The 19,906-nt window shown below is 34.6% G+C and overlaps 5 protein-coding genes and 1 long non-coding RNA gene across 8 annotated transcripts; 2 read left to right on the forward strand and 4 right to left on the reverse strand.

Annotated features, from left to right (window-relative positions):
- Positions 1-595: 595 nt before the first annotated feature.
- LOC104759195 (mitochondrial import receptor subunit TOM40-1-like) lies at positions 596-2,714 on the reverse strand. Its single transcript, XM_087495268.1, has 10 exons — positions 2,606-2,714; positions 2,120-2,198; positions 1,980-2,034; positions 1,777-1,875; positions 1,661-1,684; positions 1,485-1,550; positions 1,227-1,328; positions 1,088-1,156; positions 905-988; positions 596-801 (listed from the first exon to the last, which is right to left on the reverse strand). Exons 1-10 carry the CDS (start codon positions 2,712-2,714, stop codon positions 652-654), a joined length of 837 nt encoding a protein of 278 aa, XP_087351394.1. The 3' UTR covers positions 596-651.
- A 374-nt stretch (positions 2,715-3,088) lies between these two features.
- LOC104755559 (protein AUXIN SIGNALING F-BOX 3) lies at positions 3,089-5,878 on the reverse strand. Its single transcript, XM_010477959.3, has 4 exons — positions 5,355-5,878; positions 4,698-5,215; positions 4,117-4,612; positions 3,089-4,033 (listed from the first exon to the last, which is right to left on the reverse strand). Exons 2-4 carry the CDS (start codon positions 5,147-5,149, stop codon positions 3,245-3,247), a joined length of 1,737 nt encoding a protein of 578 aa, XP_010476261.2. The 5' UTR covers positions 5,150-5,215; positions 5,355-5,878; the 3' UTR covers positions 3,089-3,244.
- Positions 5,879-11,364: 5,486 nt separating this feature from the next.
- On the reverse strand, positions 11,365-12,158 carry LOC104755560 (uncharacterized). The gene has a single exon (XM_010477960.2). The coding sequence runs from the start codon at positions 12,156-12,158 to the stop codon at positions 11,553-11,555; it is 606 nt and encodes a 201-aa protein (XP_010476262.1). The 3' UTR covers positions 11,365-11,552.
- LOC104755562 (V-type proton ATPase subunit C) lies at positions 11,426-15,634 on the forward strand. Of its 3 annotated transcripts, none has more exons than XM_087495286.1 (12): positions 11,426-12,310; positions 12,589-12,886; positions 13,043-13,111; positions 13,199-13,326; positions 13,437-13,536; positions 13,682-13,749; positions 13,859-14,000; positions 14,099-14,215; positions 14,399-14,524; positions 14,605-14,688; positions 14,790-14,869; positions 15,242-15,634. In XM_087495286.1, the coding sequence occupies exons 2-12, from the start codon at positions 12,773-12,775 to the stop codon at positions 15,339-15,341; spliced, it is 1,128 nt and encodes a 375-aa protein (XP_087351412.1). In that variant the 5' UTR covers positions 11,426-12,310; positions 12,589-12,772; the 3' UTR covers positions 15,342-15,634. The 3 variants fall into 3 exon arrangements, with proteins under 3 accessions (XP_087351412.1, XP_087351411.1, XP_010476263.1); XM_087495285.1 differs by having other exon boundaries at positions 11,763-12,310; positions 12,586-12,886; XM_010477961.3 differs by lacking the exon at positions 11,426-12,310 and having other exon boundaries at positions 12,415-12,886.
- Positions 15,635-16,494: 860 nt separating this feature from the next.
- LOC104755563 (uncharacterized) lies at positions 16,495-17,466 on the forward strand. The gene is made up of 2 exons (XR_015586782.1): positions 16,495-16,711; positions 17,088-17,466. It is a non-coding gene; the product is annotated as an uncharacterized LOC104755563 (long non-coding RNA).
- Positions 17,467-17,853: 387 nt separating this feature from the next.
- On the reverse strand, positions 17,854-18,451 carry LOC104755564 (uncharacterized). Its single transcript, XM_010477963.3, has one exon. The coding sequence runs from the start codon at positions 18,368-18,370 to the stop codon at positions 18,008-18,010; it is 363 nt and encodes a 120-aa protein (XP_010476265.1). The 5' UTR covers positions 18,371-18,451; the 3' UTR covers positions 17,854-18,007.
- Positions 18,452-19,906: the final 1,455 nt, after the last annotated feature.

Consider the following 19,906-nt stretch of genomic DNA (forward strand, 5'->3'; position numbering starts at 1 on the left):
ATGTACCATTGAGAGGTCCACGATGGTCCCAGTTGGATGGATTGGAACATGGGAGAGACTAAAAGAATCCTAACATATGGCGGTGCATTTTTTCTAGTCCCAATCACTGTTCGGTAGAGGTAAATTTGTATCAACCTTATCTCGAGCTGGAAACAAAGTACAAGAGGTTAAAGTAAGAATGAGAAAGGTGTAATTTATAACGTCTGTTACTATATCTTGCATGATTCAGTCTTTTTTGGACTGTCTGTTAATTGCAGCTTATTGTTGATGCATCATTGAGCAAAGAAGAGATGAAATTTAGAAGCATGTCTTGCACCAACAGAGTAGAATGAGAGTATATTGAATAATGAATGAATGATTCCACGTTTTGTTTTTAGTTTCTTGAAAGGGGTTTTCTATTTAAAAAAAAATCTCTCAAAATCGCCAATTTTTGCAACTTCATCATGAATCTCTAATAAATGCAAACTAATCATACGAAGTCAAAAAGAATTATAACATTCATATTCATATGTATCTTCTCAAAAGTCTCACATACATAAAATTTTCAACAACTTGTGAATTCAATATGTTCTAGTAGGAGTAGTTGATTCTTTTCTCCAGTCATTTACACGTACGTTCATATCACGTATAGTGACATCTTTTCCGCAGTTCTTAACCATATATTAAGCGCAAACCAAGCCTCTGATTCATGTTCTTAAGATCCAAACTTGCAGTTAGAAGACACCTGAGTCCCACATTCAATTTTCTTTTAAGATGTGCATATACAACACCGTTAGAATCAATCTTTCCCTGGACACGAGACTGAAACAAAACAAAACCTCATATTACTAGAATTAAAACGGATTTATATAAGACTTTGTTTTCAATTCCATTACATCTCTTAAAAAAAAAACAAGAATATTACCAGTCTAGACTTGTAGTCATACCCAACACTAGCTTTAACATCTCTTGAAAAGCAGTTGTACACAAAATCAGTGGCGAGTGAAACCTGATTATATATGAGCAAAAAGATACATTTGTGTGTCATGATTCTTATTATCTCATCGAGCTAGCTTAAAGATTTAATTAAATGAGAATGTCCCATTACCTTCTTTGAAATCTTATGAACGTAGGTCATAAGTACATCACCACTGCTTTCAACTTTAGCAGTGGCGACCTGTTCATAAAGAAAAGTTCTCAAATATATAAAAAAATGATCCAAATAATTTCTATCAATCAAGCATTACCATCTTATCGGTCTCGTATCTTGCAGTATAGCCTACAGACGACTTCTGAGGCACACTGGTCCAGAAGAAATTACCACCCAAATATAGACGGGGTGTCACACGCTGTACAACAATTAAAAAAAAAAAGACAATTTTTACAGTAAAATTACTAAAATATGATGCAAACAGTCTTATTTTTTTCTTTTGTATATGTGAGCTAATTGTTAATGACGTATAGAAAAGCTTAGAACACAAACTGAGAGTAGCAAATTTAATTACCTGGATATATGTTGCTCGAATTTGACCAGTGCTAAAGAGGTTAACTTTAGCTCTATAGTTTAGAGCCTACAGAAATGTGAGCCAAATTACAAAAAAAAAAAGTTAGAGAAATTATTCATCACAAAGATTCAAATAGAGATAAGTTCGATCCTCACGATGTATTCAATGTTGAGTACTGTCGACAAACGTGCCTTTCTCAGCTGGAAAAGAATGTAAGAAACACACATTTTGTCAAGAGAAGATACACCATCGAATAATCACATTATCCCTAGTTGCAAGTTGCAACACTTACATCAATAAATGAAGCCATAAACAACTGCTTGCTCATGATAGGGGCTATCACACTCGCAGTTAGTCTATCACGAGTAACAATTCCTTTAAACAAGACGACCTGCAACAATACATTTTATCTTTTGATTTCCACAAAGAAAGAAAAAATAAAATAAAAAAAGGTAATGTTAATTAAATAATCCAATAACACGACCCAAATAAAACCTCTTGGAAATTGTAGGAAGCATCAAACGCATAATGTTCTGGCCCCATCGATGAACTGTTTGACACAAGAATAAACACCAAAAGAAATGGAAAATAATTGTTTGCAAATCTGACTGTAAAACTTAAACATAATTAATCACCTGATATCAAAGTTTTTATTAAAAAAGGCTGGGGAGTAGTTCACATTAAAACCCTTGAAATAACCTGGGTTTAAAGAAACTGCAAAGAAATAAAAAAAAAACTGGTTACAACAATAGTTGACAAAATGACGTTTGTTGACTACCAAGAATTAAGACAGACTCTTGAATCAAATCCGGATCAAATTGAACAATTTAAATCATAGTACTAGATAGTTTCTACTAGTAATATGTAAATCTCGTAAGACCACCTTAAAACGATTCATGGAAAACAGTTAGAAACGAAACAGTACTGTAGCCTAGAGTGCTCGAACTTGGCCAACACAAACAACACAAGACAGCTAATTAAATCTCTAACACGACAATAACTCATGAAGCCAGACTCACTGAATAAGTTATGTATAGTGGAAAGCTAAAGAAAGAGAATAATATTACAAGGAACAAAAAAATATATATATCGATCGTTAAAAGCTATTTATGATACTTAACCGTCAGCTTCTTTATTGATATTGCCATATAGTATAGGACAAAAGCGGCTCGAGTCACCATCTTTCTTATCGGCTTGTTTCGTCGTAGACGGTGGTAAGAGATCCGCCATCGCCGCCGTTATCGTCGTGGTGGTAGAAACGAAGAATGAAAGGAAGGCTTTCTTCAAGTTTGTTTGAGCTTTTTGCTTGCAACGCAAGGCTTTTACCAAAGATAGAAAAGGAAATGTTGAAGAGAAAGTTTAAATATTGTATACACCTAAAAGGCGCAGAGAAAAGGTAAATATCCAAAACAAAACAAACAAACAAAAATCGTAAAATATAAAGAAAATATCCATGACGTTATGTGTAATCGAAACTTACATGTCATCAATACGAGAGGGCTACAATTAATTAATGGTATGGCGTATTTACAACTTACTTTTGTAGTTACACGAATGGTTTATATATGTTAATATGTTATACAAAGCTAACAAAGTCAGACCTATTAATAATTTGAACTTTATTTAATAACCCATGAAACCTTCATAGAAAACAGTTATTGTCTGAAGCAAAGTACACCTAAAATTGGAGAAGATGCTAACGAACCAAACATCAAAAAGCCTAAAAACAAAAACCATGTCCGGGGTACGATGGAGTCGGACTAAAGAATCCTAACATATGGCGGTGCATCTTTTCTAGTCCCAACCACTGTTCGGTAGAGGTAAAGTTTATCAACCTTGTCTCTTTCGTCTTCTTCATTCCGCTCCATCCGATTACTCTCACTCTCATTTATGATCTCTACATTGAGCCGTGGCGAATTCTGGGCCAGCCTCTTGCAGCCACCGAGTGTTACTTCACAAGACGACATCCAAAGGGATCGCATTGTTTCGTATTTATGCACGTCAGCAAGAAGCGCCGCGTTCCCAAATGGACTGTCTCTTATCTCCAGCTTCCTCAGCTTTTTGCATCCGTTCAACACATAGAGCATTCCTTTGTCAGTTTCCCCTGCAAAAGCTATCGAAAGCATCTCGAGCTCTTCTGCGTACATACCGATGTAGAGGAAGACTTGGTCGTTTAAGAGACCGGAGACAGAGAGCCGTCTTAGACCCTTGCAAGCTTGTACGATCGCACCAAAGCCTTCGTCTAGTGACTGAGATGTGATGTGGTCAGGTTTGTGTGGCTCGAGAATGCATAGCCTGAACCGGATGAAGTTTGGACAGTTCTTGGCCACGGTAATGAGCGCTGCGTTTGTCATTTGTTTGCAGAAGTATAGAATCGAATGAAGTTTAGGACAACCTGCGGAGATGGCAACTAGTCCGACTTCAGTCACAGCTGCGTTGTTGTTATCTTCTTCACCATGTAAATCGGAGGGAAAAACTCTCAGCTCTTGCAACTCTTTACATGTAGCAGCAACAACCACAAGTCCTTTGTCGCCAATACTATCCAATATCTGTAGGAACCATAAACCCCATTTGTTGTCAGGTAAGTAAGAGGACAGGGAAAAAAAAGAAAGTGAGATCAAAACGTACGTACCCATAACCGTTGAAGTCTCTTGCAAAGCTGAATAAGCTTGATGAGGTGGTTGCCTCGAATCTCAGCTGCGTAGCTGAGGTTCAAGGAGATAAGGTTTTGACAAACCGGGTAGAACGCTGGGAGACAGAGTGGAGCAGCCTCTAAAAAGCCCGACAAGCTCCTTAACGAGGAGCACTTCTGAATAGCAGCCATGAGTTTCGTAAAAGATTCTGGATCAGGCTCATTCTCATAAGACCCTACTCCTAAATCCACAAGCTGCGGTGCACAGCTCATTAGCCTTGCGAGTGCGTCAAGCGGTACAGCACGGTTTAGCTTCAAGGTCTTCAGGTTTGGTGACCTAGCGACAAGCCTCTCAAGAGCAGCCACATTGGTTTCTCCTTTAAGACAGGCGAAATTCAAAGAGGTAAGAGTAGTGCAGCTGTCTGGAAAACAGTTCAGCCATTGACCTCTATGATCATCGATTTCATTCTCTTGCAAGTCAAGCTCACGAAGATGCCTAAAACAAGAAAGACAACACATTTATTATAAACGAACTTAATAAAACCTTGAGCGGACCTTTTCACAGGTGACAAATTTGTTACCTGCAATTAGAGGCAATGGAAGCTAAGCCGTCAGTAGTAAAACCTTCACAGCTGACAAGAACCAAAGACTTGAAATTTGGAAAAGAACGTGAAAGAAGATCCAAGCTTTCATCAGTCACAACCATCCGTTTCAACCTAAGCTCCTCAAGTCCAACATGGCTACTAGACAAAGCTTCGATCCAAGGATGCACGAAACCTCCCCATTCATAAGGAACCAAGTTGAAGTCAGCGAAATGAGGCTTCCCTTTCAAAGTCAAAGACTTGAGACATGGGAACCTCCTGATTAATCTCTCAGGGTTGATGGCGTAACAGTTCCCTATGAACACTTTCTTCCTACAAAACCTTTCGATCTTGTGCCATGATTTGCAAACCAGAGATATCGAGTTCCTGTCTCTGTGAGAAGCTATGAAGTTAAAAACATGCTCTATGACCTCTTCCGGGAAGTAATTCATCTTTTTTCCTCTCTAAATTAAACTTCAAGATCAGCTCAGTGAAGCTTCTTCTTTGGTATCAAGAACCTGAAAGATTCAAAATTTATACAAAACACAATTTTTGAAGATTAAATCAGAACACACACCAGATCCTGATTAACCTTAAGATTCAGATCTACGAGAAGAATAAAATGAGAGATAGATCTACGAAAGAAATGGAGCTTACTACTAAGATCGTCGTCGGAACAACTAAACTGGCCGGTGATGATGATGATTCGATGGAATAAGAAGAAGAAGAAGAAACTGAAAACGAGGAAAACGTTGAAAAAAAATAATGAATCTGGATAAAACTCTGTGTGTGTGTGTGTGTGGAGTTAGGCTTCAAGTCCAATGATGATGAGATGATCAAAGATTTGGATGAGAGAGAGAGAGAGAGAGAGAGAGAGAGAGAGAGATCACGCAAGCAAGCAAAAAAAAAACAGTACAAACTCTTATGGTAATAAAAAAACATAATAAAGCAGAGGGGAAGCTAAACCTAAGCTGACCAAAAGAGAAGCTAAACCATGGTTAAGTTTGAGATTTTTGGTGTGGAATGAGGATGATCCGACGGTGAAGAATGGTTCAATGCGATAAAAATGAATCTGAACCGTTGAAGATGTTGTTGTTGTTGCTCGCCTCACACCACTGGGTTGGTTGGTTGGTTAATTATATAACGAGAGGGCCTTTCGCCAAAGGGAAAGGGTGAACTGTGAAGTGATGTGTCGAGAGCAAAAGAGACTTATACAATTGCCCCTACTTTTTTCATTACATTTACCAATATTGCCACGTTGATTTTAAATCCTTTTTGATTTATCTTATCTTATTATAATTCTCTTTCACGGTTGTTAGAAAGTGTAACGACTAATTTAAAAATATATTCGTGAAATTGATATTTGACGTTGATTAATTAATTAAAAATACATTTGTTTCTTTTGGATTCGTTAGAAAGTGTACGACAAATCAGCGAATAAATAAGATCCCTCTAATAACGTACAAGTCGTATTTATACTGCACACCAAATAGCAAATACATACAGTATGTTTTACTTAATTTGTGTGATACTAGTATCCTAGTACTAAATAAACAAAAAGAAGAGAAAGTAAGGCTGTCTGAATTTTTGTCGTGGGACGAGAGACACCTTTTTGTGGATTTATACGGAATTAGAAGGTCATGAGATTTTTTTAGGAAAAAAGATAGTCAGTTACACAAGAACTATATCACAATACATGACCACACATGCCAACTTTAGAAATGTATACTCAACTATACAAAGTATATATATTGCATGGCCACATATACCAACTATATGATGACATGTGCTCAACATCACAACCATCTTATTCCGGTACACCTTTCATCAGAATCCGATGTTGACCAATATTGACCGGCGTTGACCGACATTGACCAATAAAAATATGTATTTTTTTGTTTTTTAATATTAGAAACCAAAATAAAAAATTTAATTGAATTATTTAGGAATCATTTATGGTGTTTTATAACTAAAAACATATATGGATCCAAAATAAAGATATATTGTATATATATTCCATTCATTTAGTCTTATAATAGTTACTTTTTTATTTCGAAACTTAACTAAAATTAAAAGAAAAATCATTTATAAGATATTAAAACTTAAATTCAAACCAGATAATCTTGTTGTAACAAATCAAATAAGAAAACTACTTATTTTAACATTATTAATTTAAAAACATCAACTTCTTACTTAATTTCTCTAAATCTAAAATTAATTTTATTTAATATTCTCAACCACAAAACATTTTTCTAAAACAAAAATACTTAGAACCAAGCCCAATACATATCAAAATCATTAGAATTATTGAAAATGTTATATACTCATGGTAAAATAAAAATTTTAATATCTGAAAAATTATTAATGATTTTTCATTTCACTTTTATTAAGTTTTGCAATAGAAAAATATTTTGTATATATGTTAATTCATCCAGTCTTATGATAGTTAGTTTTTTTTTAATTCTATTGTAACTAAAAGGAAGAAAGATGGTCAGCTACACCAACTATACCATAATACATGAGCACACATGCCAACTTTAGAAATGTATACTCAATTACATGAAGTATATGTATTGCATGGTCACATATACCAACTATATGATGACATATGCTCAACATCACAACAATTTTATTCCGGTACACCGTTCATCGAAATCCGGTGTTGACTAATATTGACCGGCGTTGACCAACAAAAAAATTCAAAAAAAAAGATTTAGAAATAAAAATAACAAAATTCTTTAGGAATCATCTAATAAGAAACCAAAATAAGAAATTTAATTGAATTATTTAGGAATCATCTATGATATTTTATAATTAAAAATATATTTGTATCTAATATAAAGATATATTTTTATGTTTCACTCATTCAGTTTTATAATAGTTACTTTTTTTTCAATTTCAAAACTTAATTAAAATTGAAATAAAAATCATTCATAAGATATTAAAACTTAAACTCAAACCAAAAAATCTTGTTGTAGTGAATCAAATAAAAAACCTATTATTTTAACATTATTAATTAATAAACATCAACTTCATACATAATTTATTTAAATACATATATAATATTATTTAATATTCTCAACAACAAAAATATTTTCTACAATAAAAAATACTTAGAACCAAACCAATACATGTCAAAATCACTAGAATTATTCCAAAAAAGTTATATACTCATGGTAAAATAAAAGTTTTATTATCTGAAAATATTATTAATGATTTTTTATTTCACTTTTATTAAGTTTTGCAATAAAAAAACTAACTATTATAAGGCTGGATGAATATAATTAACATATACAAAATATAATTTTATAATAAATATAAACATTTTGTTAATTTTTGAACACATTAGATAATTCAATAAAAGAATTTTCTTATTTTTGTTTCTAAAATTAAAAATAAAAAATTTGAATATTTTTGTTGGTCAATATTGGTCAACGCCGGTCAATACTGGTCAACACCGAATTCCGACGAACGATGTACCGGAGTAAAATGATCGTGATGTTGAGCACATGTCATCATATAATTGGTATATGTGGCCATGCAATACATATACTTCATGTAGTTGAGTATACATTTTTAAAGTTCGCATGTGTGGTCATGTATTGTGGTATAGTTGATGTAGCTGACTATCTTTTTCCCTAACTAAAAACATCGTTATTATTTGATTTTTTTAAATACAGTGTTTTTTGTTATTTAATAAAAGCAATATATTTGATTGTAAACAACAAAAACACACAATATTTATTTTTAATATATAAAAGATAGAAGATCCAAAAAAATTATTTAACTATTAGTTTAGCTTCAAAATTAAAATGACTAATTATAAGAATGAATACATTAAAGATGTAAACAAAATATTTAGTTATATAATATAGAATATGTCTTAATTGAAAAAAAACTATAAACTATTTGATATAGCAATTTATGTTTTTTCTTTAATATTATACATTAAAAAAAGGAATATTTTTTTGGTCAATATTGGTCAATGCCAGAGTCAGTTAACCGGTGTACCGGAATTGTATGTTTATGGTGTTAACCACATGACGTCATATAGTTCATACATGTACTCATGCAATATATCTACTTCATGTAATTGAGAGTACAATATTATACTTGGCATGTGTGACCATGCGTTCTTACATACTTCGTGTAGCTAGCCATCTTTTTTCCATTTTTTTACTTTTTTTTTTTTTTTTTTCTCTCTTCCATTTTTTTAATATCTTTATGCAATTTTTTTTTTTAAAAATACCAAACAAATCCAAAAGCTAATTTGAACTTTTTATCTTTTTTCAAAAGAAGGTGGTTATGACTTATATGAGGTAGGGTTCAATCTCGATAATTTCGTTACTCTGTTGCAAAACAGACAGACACCAATAATAAAAAGGATAAAACTTTTCTTTCAATTTCAACTGAAACTGAATTTGATTCTAACTTTACTTACATGTTTCATTTAAGCCAAAATGCTAACAATTGTATGTATATCTATTATCGACAAGGCGAATTAGACCAAAAAAAACAAAAACATAATGGAAAAAATATTGTAAAAGGAGCAAGAAAGATGGCGTAGGCTTCATAATCAAACTCAATAATAGACCCACTTGCAGATTATTTACATAGAGAGAGGGGAAGAATGAAAAGAGAGTACACAAACAAAATCATTGTTACTAGTTGAAAGCTTTGAGTCATTTCTCTTGCAAAACACTACTAATTTTGAACAACTTTTTTATTTATTTATAAAGTTAGTGGTATTAATTATTGGGTAAGTACTTAGGAGCATATACAAATCACATAACTGATATCATCTTTTCGAATTTTCCCAAATGGCCGACTAAAAACTTATTTGGAAACACTAGTTTTGCTTTTGTGTCATTCAAATATCTTATCTTAATTTGTTTCTAACTTATCACATGAGAAGTTCTATACCTATAATAAATATATTCGACTTATAGAATCGTGTTTACAATAAGTTACGATATAGACATACTCATCTTTCATCTTATGCTCTTCGTTAAGAAAAAGAAAAAAAATTCTTATAAATTCAAAATGGTAAGAATCTTGTGTAAAAAGGGGATGAGTGATGATGATTTCACATCTCTTGACCCATCATATGCTACAATGGCTGCCATGTGAAGGCCACTTTTTAGTAATCATCTCTGTTTACTCCATCGATACATAATCTTGTTTTCTTACCATTATCTTGGTTTTAGTTGACTCGGCCGATAATGCCTGTATTATTGGATTTTACTGTGCAACCAACCAACCACCCATCTCATCTCTAAGTTAATGCGGGTAAATTATCTTGGTAAATTATCTTAAAAATTCCAAGAGTTTATTATAATCCCGGAGAATGGATTGGATTATAGTGAAAAAGAAAAAAGTATTCCGAATATCCAAAATATGATTATCTAGTCTCTATCCTTGGTAAAAAGTTTTTGTATTCATCTTCTAGAACTCTTATCTTCTTTTGTTTTTCCCCAGCTTTTTTTGTTGGTTCATGAGATTCCTTTTCCTTTTATCTTATGAATCCAAAGGCCCAAAAAGCAGAGAGACTCATAATGACGCATGTCTCACTTATTCATAATCTCTCTACATACCAATACCACCATTACACATATCAACCACACACATCCATATCACATCATAATTATCATATACACATTTCGACCGATAGACATACACATTTTAAGCATATGTATGTATTGTGGATCTCCCAATGTTTGAGAGATTCGGAAAGGAACCCTTTTTCAGTTCTCATTGTCACTCCCTGGTGGTCCAGTTTTTCATTTTGCATTAAGAACATAAGAGTTATGATGATATTCTCCTGACAAAGATCTGTTACTCCTATTATTGAACTATACGAATCTCTGCGTAGAATATATAAGTGGGTAAACTACTACTTACGGTTAAACGATAAAAAACCATGTGTGTGTATCCACACTTCAATATAGATTGCTGCTGAGTCAAGCAAGAGACTCATTTTTCAAACTACACCTCAAAGAAAGGGATCACAAAAACAAGACACCATTATAAGGGTCACAACTCACTATATTCTATCACAAGCAGCACAAAAACACATCAAAGAACGACCTCATGAACATAACAATCGAACAATCGTCATTTCATCCAATGAGTTCTATCAGCCTCCTAACTACCGGTTGAAAACAGACCAATGAGGATGCGAATTGAAAGTTTCCACCTTTACTAATCCTTAAGATGAAAAGCAAAGAACATAGCCACTAGTGATCTTGATTCTAGTACTCTCATAATCTCTTAAACTAGTTTAGCTTAACCCAACCCTGTCTTGTTAACCTTATAGGACATGGGTTGCCATTGCCAAATGAACACAAGAACATGAACTAGTTGATTCAAACACTTACTCTAAACTTAGAGTAAGCTGCATCATCTTCTACATCAAGAATGTTCATTGCAATGCATGATGTAACAGATCCTAGAGTCTATCTACAGAGCTTAAACAGGACCTTTACGGGATCATACATGACCTCCATTAGAGTAAACCCTTGTTATAGTCTCACACATCTCAAAAACCCTTTTGTTGAAACTGACCAATTCAATACCAGATTTCTTTAATGCGAAGTCACAAGTAGCAATCTTTAAATCTCACACAGAGATAAATTTACACATCAAACGACCAAAGAGGCACATTGAATGAGATTGCAAGAACACCATAAGATATTACTATATAATAACCCACATAGGTCCAAGCGTTTGAAACATTAGATTATAACCAAGAAGAATCACTTAACAGAGACAAACCCCTCTTTAGAATCAAAAGGAACTAAATTTTTTGATTTTTCCTTAAAAAGACTAACCTCGTTATAAACTAAGGAAGGTTTTTTAAGCATCACTATCATCACTGCTATCATCATCATCGTCGCCACGGGTACTGACATCATTGGAGATGTAAACTCCAGGCTGGCTGGATCGTCTCCTAGTCCTGGACGGAAGGATGTTATCCAAATCAACCTCAGCCAAAGGATCATCTGAGAAATCACTTTCGTCATCTTCACCAAAACCTTCGTCATCATCATCACTGTCATCTTCTTCGTCATCACTTGAATCCACTTCAATCAATTTGCCTTTCCCCTTGTCTTCTCTCGAAATCCCTTTACCTTTTCTATCAACCTCCTCTTCAACTTTTTCATCTTCTTCCTCGTCGTCTTCCTCTTCATCTCCAACTACTTGTTGCTCCTCTTCAGCTTCAAGAAGATCGCCGATTACGCCATTCTCAACCTTTTCAGCTGGTTTCTCCGGACAAACCGATGATTCTGCACCAATCGAATCAAGATCCTCGATGCCACTTCCATTGTTTTCTCCTCCGTCTGTAGACTCAGGGTTAAGCTTTTGAGACTTGTTTGACAAATTATCCTGGTCTTGGCAAAAGAGATCCGATTTCCGCTTCACAGGAAACGAAGAATCCTGCTGGTTCTCAACATCCGCCATAGATGAATTGAATTGAAAACTTCTTACTTGAGAGTATAGGAATCGCGGTTGGTTTGAAGAAGACGACGACGACGATTCAGAGTTAGGGCTTTTGAGCTTATAATCTACTACAGTCAATTTTGGTGGTAACCCTAGAAGGAGTTTTTGATACGGTTTTTTTTTTTTCTCAATCCCTGATTTTTTTTTTCTTCACTCTCTCTACTTTATTATTTGGACCTCAATACAGTTCGTGGCCCGTTAGCCCATTTGGCCTCTCTTCTCAACAATTTTACCAATTTGTATGCTAAAATAACCGCTTAAACAAACAATTAAATTAATCGCAATGGTAAATTTGATGATTGATCATAAACCGACTAATATAAGACATCATTCTCATATACAAAACCGACTAATAACAACAAAGCTTTTTCATTGTTGTGTGTGGCAGCAGGAGAACGTGCAGGGGGATATTAAACCGGCTCAATGCAACAGTCTTACCGGTTTGGTTATCTGGTCAATTGTTTTATAAGAAGGACCGGGTTGGTTATATCCAATTTGACAGGCAGAGAGGATTTGATTGAAGAAGAAGATACAGATCCATCGGAGAAGAAGACAGAGAGAGAGATTGGAGATCAATGACATCGAGGTACTGGGTTGTGTCTCTTCCAGTGAAAGACTCTGCTTCTTCGTTATGGCAACGATTACAGGATCAGATCTCAAAGCATTCCTTTGATACTCCAGTTTATCGGGTACTCTGATCTTGCTCGATTTGGGTCTCTTCGAAATTGATTCATAATTTATATGGCTGTGAGAGAGAGATATAGAGATCTTGTACTATCTTCTCTCGTAGTGTTACTTTAGTATTCATCTGATTTGGGTTTGTTTTTGATTTCAATGTTTCGCAGTTTAACATTCCTAATCTTCGTGTTGGAACCTTAGATTCTCTACTCGCCCTTGGCGATGATCTGCTTAAGGTAAAATTCATCGATTGCGTTTTTCTCTGTTGAGAAATTTTTGTGGGTGGTAATGATTATGATCTCTTGTTGTGGTGGTGGTGGTAGTCGAACAGCTTTGTGGAAGGAGTTTCACAAAAGATCAGGAGACAGATCGAAGAATTGGAGAGGATTTCTGAGGTGGAGAGCAACGCTCTTACTGTTGATGGAGTTCCTGTTGATTCTTATCTCACCAGGTTTATTTTGTTTTTTTACATCTCTCACAAACGAGTTTCATTTGCTATTAGTTAGTCTGTGATCGGATTCGGTAAAGAAAGAAACTTTCTTTGTGTTGATTGGTCTCAAGGTTTATGTGGGATGAAGCTAAGTACCCAACTATGTCACCCCTGAAGGAGGTTGTGGACAATATTCAGTCTCAGGTTGCAAAGATTGAGGATGATCTCAAGGTACTATTGAAGCTTCAACCTTTAGCTTTATCCAAAAAAATGGAAGCTTCACCATTCTGCACAATTCGAGTTTCTTTACAATCATTGTTGCTTTGCTTTGGTTCAAATGGTGGTGTTAACGAGTTTGATTGCACGTATTACTCAGGTTCGTGTTGCTGAATATAACAATATCCGCGGTCAACTCAATGCTATTAACCGCAAGCAAAGTGGAAGGTAACCTTTTGTTTTCCCCTCGTATTTACACTATAAGAACAAATAGAAATTGTGGGCAGTTTTGCGAAAAGAATAAATGGAACTTTGTTTTCTCATGGTCTTGTTTCAGCTTAGCTGTTCGTGACCTCTCAAACTTGGTTAAGCCAGAAGATATTGTCGCTTCAGAACATCTCGTAACTCTCCTTGCAGTTGTTCCAAAGTATTCCCAAAAAGAATGGAAAGACAGTTATGAGAAATTTACCGAATATGTGGTACACTGTTGACTTGTTTGGTTAATGTACTAGACTAGTGGTAACACTATTAGCTTGTGGCACTGTGATTTTAATCAATTTATCCTAACTGTTTTCAGGTTCCTAGGTCCTCGAAGTTATTGTTTGAGGATAATGAGTATGCTCTTTACACCGTTGTTCTCTTTACGCGTGTCGCAGATAATTTCAGGACAACTGCTCGTGAGAGAGGATTCCAAGTGAGTATTCTGTTCAAGTTCCTGATATTACCTCTAGAGTTTTCGTAGAACTTATAATTGCTTATTTGCTAGTAGTAGTGATATTTCCTATGAACTGAACTTATCCATTGTGCAAGTTAAGACATTTGGTTGATTCTCAAAACTTTATTCATCATTTACTGTACACCATCCATCCCCTCGTAGGTCCGTGATTTTGAACATAGCGTTGAAGCACAAGAGACTCGTAAACAAGAGCTAGAAAAGTTGGTTCAGGATCAGGAAAGTTTGAGAAGCTCACTTTTGCAGTGGTGCTACACCAGTTATGGAGAGGTAACTACAGATTTCTCTATATAGCTATAATCTTGTAATATCGATACCCGAATCTATTTTGATCATCGGTCTATATATAGGTTTTCAGCTCATGGATGCATTTCTGTGCTGTGCGTATATTTGCTGAGAGCATTATGAGATATGGTTTACCTCCAGCATTCTTGGTATATTAAGACTCCAAGCTATGTATACTATTCTCGAGAATCCCTCAACCCTTTTAAATCACTGACCAAATTACTTTCTCTTGTGATGAGTTATTTTTCAGGCATGTGTCTTATCTCCGGCTGTGAAAAGTGAAAAGAAAGTACGCCCCATTCTTGAACGCTTGTGTGATTCTACCAACAGGTATGAGACTCTAGCTGTCTTAGGATTGTTAAACAGGAAGCTGTTTAACATTCAACTTTATATTGATCCCGCAAAGAAAATTGTAGCGATAGTTATGACCTTAATGATGAAAGAACTTGCTGAATTTTGTGGAGAAAACCAAGAACCAAAGTAAAATCAAACTTGAATTTGGTCGATATGAAATCGAAACCTTAGTACCTTACTGATTCCACCCTGCTTACTGCAATCTTGAGGCCAAATGTAGTAATCAGATATAAGTCGCTTAAGTTGGAAAAAGACCAATTGCCCACAAAATCTGAGGGTGGTCTCATCTATATTAGTAGTGTTGTCTGATTTGAGGTTTTTGAGTCTAATAGCATGAAAACATTGCAGTTTATACTGGAAAAGCGAGGAGGATGGAGGAGCCATGGCTGGTTTAGCCGGTGACTCAGAGACACATCCTTATGTCTCCTTCACTATCAACCTTGCGTAAAATTGATGGGAGATGCTCTTTTGATGCTTCTCCTCGTCTCTGTCTTCATCTGTTATATTTGTTTGTGCTCTATAGATTTCACATTTATTTTTCGTAATATATTTTGAGTTTCAAAATAAGGTGGCACTCGAGAGAAGATGTTGCTGTAATTCTATTTGGCCGGAGTCTTTTAGATTCCCGTGAGTTTCAGACACTTGTGGAAGACAAACACGGCTATACAGTTGTTAAAAGCCTTTTTTGTCATTTTGTGAACTGGTTGATTTATTTATTATATATATCACTCTGTTCCGTTTTGTCTTTTTGTTTTGGTCGGAAAGATATTAGTATCGGCTTTTATTGGTATTTTTCTCAAAACGATGTCCGAAGGTTCTCGAGGTTAGCAATCATATAGTAAAGTGGTAACATTTGTGGCTGAGTGATAATATGTAAAATCGGGCAACTTTTAGCACCAAACTTGAAAAAAACATTGGTATTTTGTTGTTAATTTAGTTTTTTAATCTCACTTTACGCTCTTGTATATCAATCAGAGTATTCAACAAATTTGCTATTTGTATTTTGGCTTAAACAACTGTTGTGTAAACGATTAAAATCGTTTTTTTGTTCAAAATTACAATCAGAGTTTACGTTCTGAGGAAAATTACACACTCGTATAGTTAAATAAACGCTATACTGGCCTACTGGGCCTTGGCCCAAATTATTTTTTTGATCTATATATATAATTGTTTTTTCTTACAGCATCTAAAATTCTTAAGTAAATGCATAATTGTATTACTAAATTATTATAAGACTACCAGTAAAATACTTCCTTTTCTTGTTTTTTGGCCGTGAATAGTTCAGCTTAGATGTCTGGTTGTTTTCTTGGTAAATACACTGAAACTAATCGAATTTGTTTAAAATTACCTTTGGTTTTGTATTCGTTAGTGTTTTAAACTATAATTCAGGATCAAAAAGGCTTCTCTTTACATATTTGATATATCTGTTGCAGTACATTTATCACTTAATATAATATTATCTCTTATTGATAATGATTCAAATAGTTTTAGTATTAGTTTTGTAGGTTACGTTTTCGAATGTCAAAAAACATATCATCTAGTGGCTTTCCAAACAATAGTTAACATATAGTATTACTAAAACGTTAAACATGGGTGATATCATTACCAAAACAATAACGTCCTTACTAAAACGCTAACTGTTTTCAGGTTCCTAGGTCCTCGAAGTTATTGTTTGAGGATAATGAGTATGCTCTTTACACCGTCGTTCTCTTTACGCGTGTCGCAGATAATTTTCCAGGCATGTGTTTTATCTCCGGCTGTGGAAAGTGAAAAGAAAGTACGCTCCATTTTTGAACACTTGTGTGATTCGACTAACAGGTATGTGAAAAGTCTCTGCCTCTAGCTAAGTCTTAGGATACATGGAAGCTGTTTAACATTCAACTTTATATTGATCCTGCGAAGAAAATTGTAGCGATAGTTATGACCTTGATAACGAAAGAACTTGCTGAATTTTGTGGAGAAAGCCAAGAACCAAAGTAAAATCAAACTTGAATTTGGTTGATATTAAATCAAAACCTTACTGATTACGCCCTGCTTACTGCAATCTTGAGGCCAAATGTAGTAATCAGATATAAGTCGCTTAAGTTGGAAAAAGACCAATTGCCTACAAAATCTAAGGGTGGATTCATCTATATATTAACTAGTGTAGTTCGATTTGAGGTTTTTTGAGTCTAATAGCATGAAAACATTGCAGTTTATACTGGAAAAGCGAGGAGGATGGAGGAGCCATGGCTGGTTTAGCCGGTGGCTCAGAGATACATCCTTATGTCTCCTTCACTATTAACCTTGCTTAAAATTGATGGAAGATGCTCTTTTGATGCTTCTCCTCGTCTCTGTCTTCATCTGTTGTATATGCTTGTGCTCACATTTAGTTTTCGTAATATATTTTGAGTTTCGAAATAAAGTGGCACTCGAGAGAAGATGTTGGTGTAATTTTATTTGGCCGGAGTCTTTTAGATTCCCGTGAGTTTCAGACACTTGTGGAAGACAAACACGGCTATACAGTTGTTAAAAGCCTTTTTTGTCATTTTGTGAACAGGTTGATTTATTTATTATATCATTCTGTTCCGTTTTGTCTCTTTGTTTTGGTCTGAATTCTGAAAGTTGTTAGTAATTTGGCTTTTATAGGTATTTTTCTCAAAACGATGTCGGAATTTTCTCGAGTATGTTAGTAAAGTGGTAACGTTCTTCACACCAAACTTTTACAAACCACTGATATTATTACTATTTCAGTTTTTTTAATCTCACTTTACTCTCCTACAATATGTTTAATCCACTTCTATATCAATCAGAGTATATTATTCAACACTTTGCTATTTGGGATTTTGGCTTCAAACAAACTGCTTTTTCTCTGAATATGCTTTCTTAATGAAAACTTTTTTTTCTTCTGTTGTCTAATCGATTAAAGTCCTTTTCTTTACAAAAATATTCATCAGAGACTCTGATTCAGAGTCTGCAGCTTAAGGAAAATTACACTCGTATATTTTATCACAAAACAAAGTTATGCGTACACATACGTATAACAGTAACGTATGTATGTTGACGTTCATGAGATGAAGAACAAAAAAAGACCAGAAGCAAGAACGATGATAACCAATAAAGATTACACGTAGATTAATAATGCAGAAACCTAGCGAGCATTGATAAGTCAACACATAAGAAGCTACGGATCCCAACAATGAGCAGAACCAATAAAAGATCAGGACGGAGCCTCATTGAGCTGCCTGTAATCTTCCCATTAGGTAGGCCTGAGCTTGGACCAGGCGCGTCTGGCTCTGGAACAGGAGAGATTGCTGTATCGACTGGCCATTCATTGGTCGGAGAAGGGAAAAACGAAGACATATCTGGTGCACTGATATACGGTAAAACAGCGGGAGAAGCTGAGATTGTGGATTCACTGCAAACCAGAGTCCATTGAAGGGACACGAGGATCATGAGAGACGCGGAAACTGCGAAGAAGCTAGAAAACAGAGCCATGGGTGTTTTTTTTTTTTTTTTCTTCTGTTCTGCACAAGAAAGATTTGTTGCCAAGTAAATATAAATAAGAGAACAGAGAAGAAGACAGATTCTTTTGTTCCCATGTGTGAGTGTGTGTGCGTGTCTTACTAAGAAACAAAGAATTGCAATGAATATGTTCACGGACCTAAGTATGGGTCCTTAACTATTTCACATGCCTATTTTTGGTTTCTTCCTTTTAAGTCATGTGACTTCATTTACCTCTTTTCACTTCCACCACCCAAGGGGTTAATAAATAGAAAAGCTTTATGGGTTTGAGATTAATCTGAGAGGCACAATTCTGAAGTAAATAACAATAGGTCTCATAGGTGGAGTCTTCAGCAACTTATGAGTTATGAGGTCAATGATCCAGAAATAATTGCTTGCAAACAGAAAGAATTAAATAGAGAACAAAGGCCAAACATCAAAAAACGAAACCTCTCCACCTCAGTTAGAGGGTCTAGAATACACGCTATACTGGGCCTTGGCCCAAACTATTTTTTATTTTTATCTATATATTATTGTGTTTTTTTTTACAGCATCGAAAATTCTTAAGTAAATGCATAATTGTATTACTAAATTATTATAAAACAACCAATAAAATACTTCGTTTTCTTGTTTTTGGTCGCCAATAGTTCAGCTTCGATGTCTGGTTGTTTTCTTAGTATACACTGAAATCGATCGAATTTGTTTAAAATTACCTTTGGTTTTGTATTCATTAGTGTTTTAAACTTTGATTCAGGTCAAAAAGGTTTTTCTTTACATATTTGATATATCTGTTGCAGTACATTTATCACTTAATCTACTATTCTCTCTTATTGATGACAATTGTAAAGTATCATACAATATAAAAATATTAAAATTATTGATCGTAATGATCACTAACTCACTGTATTGTAGTATGTTTTTTTTTTTTGGTTGTCTTGTCAATGTGGTACTAAGAGATTAGAGCTAGGCCTGGACACTAATACCCGTTACCCGTACTCGACCCGTTACTCGGCTCGTACCCGTCCCAAAAAAAAGGGTACCCGCAGCTTTAGGGTCGAGTAAAGGGTATTATATTTATATTACCCGTGAGTAAGGGACGAGTATAGGGTATTAGTTTAGTTTTCAATACCCGTCCCGTTACTCGGCCCTTTACCCGTTTTGCTACCCGACCCGTAAATACCCGTTAATACTTTGTATTATTATTATTATTATTATTTATTATTAATTTATAGAGTTAGAGTTAAAACCTAAGTTCAACTTAGCCTAACTGAATTAATATATTATTTTTATTTTCAAAATTCATAATTTTATAATTTTGGAACTATATATTGCATAAATTTATGAATTTTTCATTTTTGGATTTCAAAAGATAAAATTATTATTGCGATTATTAACATTTTTCTATCGGGTACTCGTTTTCCGGGTAATAATAAAGGGTCGGGACGAGTAAAGGGTCAACTATTTTTTACCGGGTACCCGTTTTTCCGGGTACCCGTTATTTAAGGGTCGAGTATGAGTAAATTTTTTCTG

Source organism: Camelina sativa, chromosome 17, assembly GCF_030686135.1.
Source record: "Camelina sativa cultivar CO46 ecotype springtype chromosome 17, ASM3068613v1".
NCBI classification, from domain to species: Eukaryota; Viridiplantae; Streptophyta; class Magnoliopsida; order Brassicales; family Brassicaceae; genus Camelina; species Camelina sativa.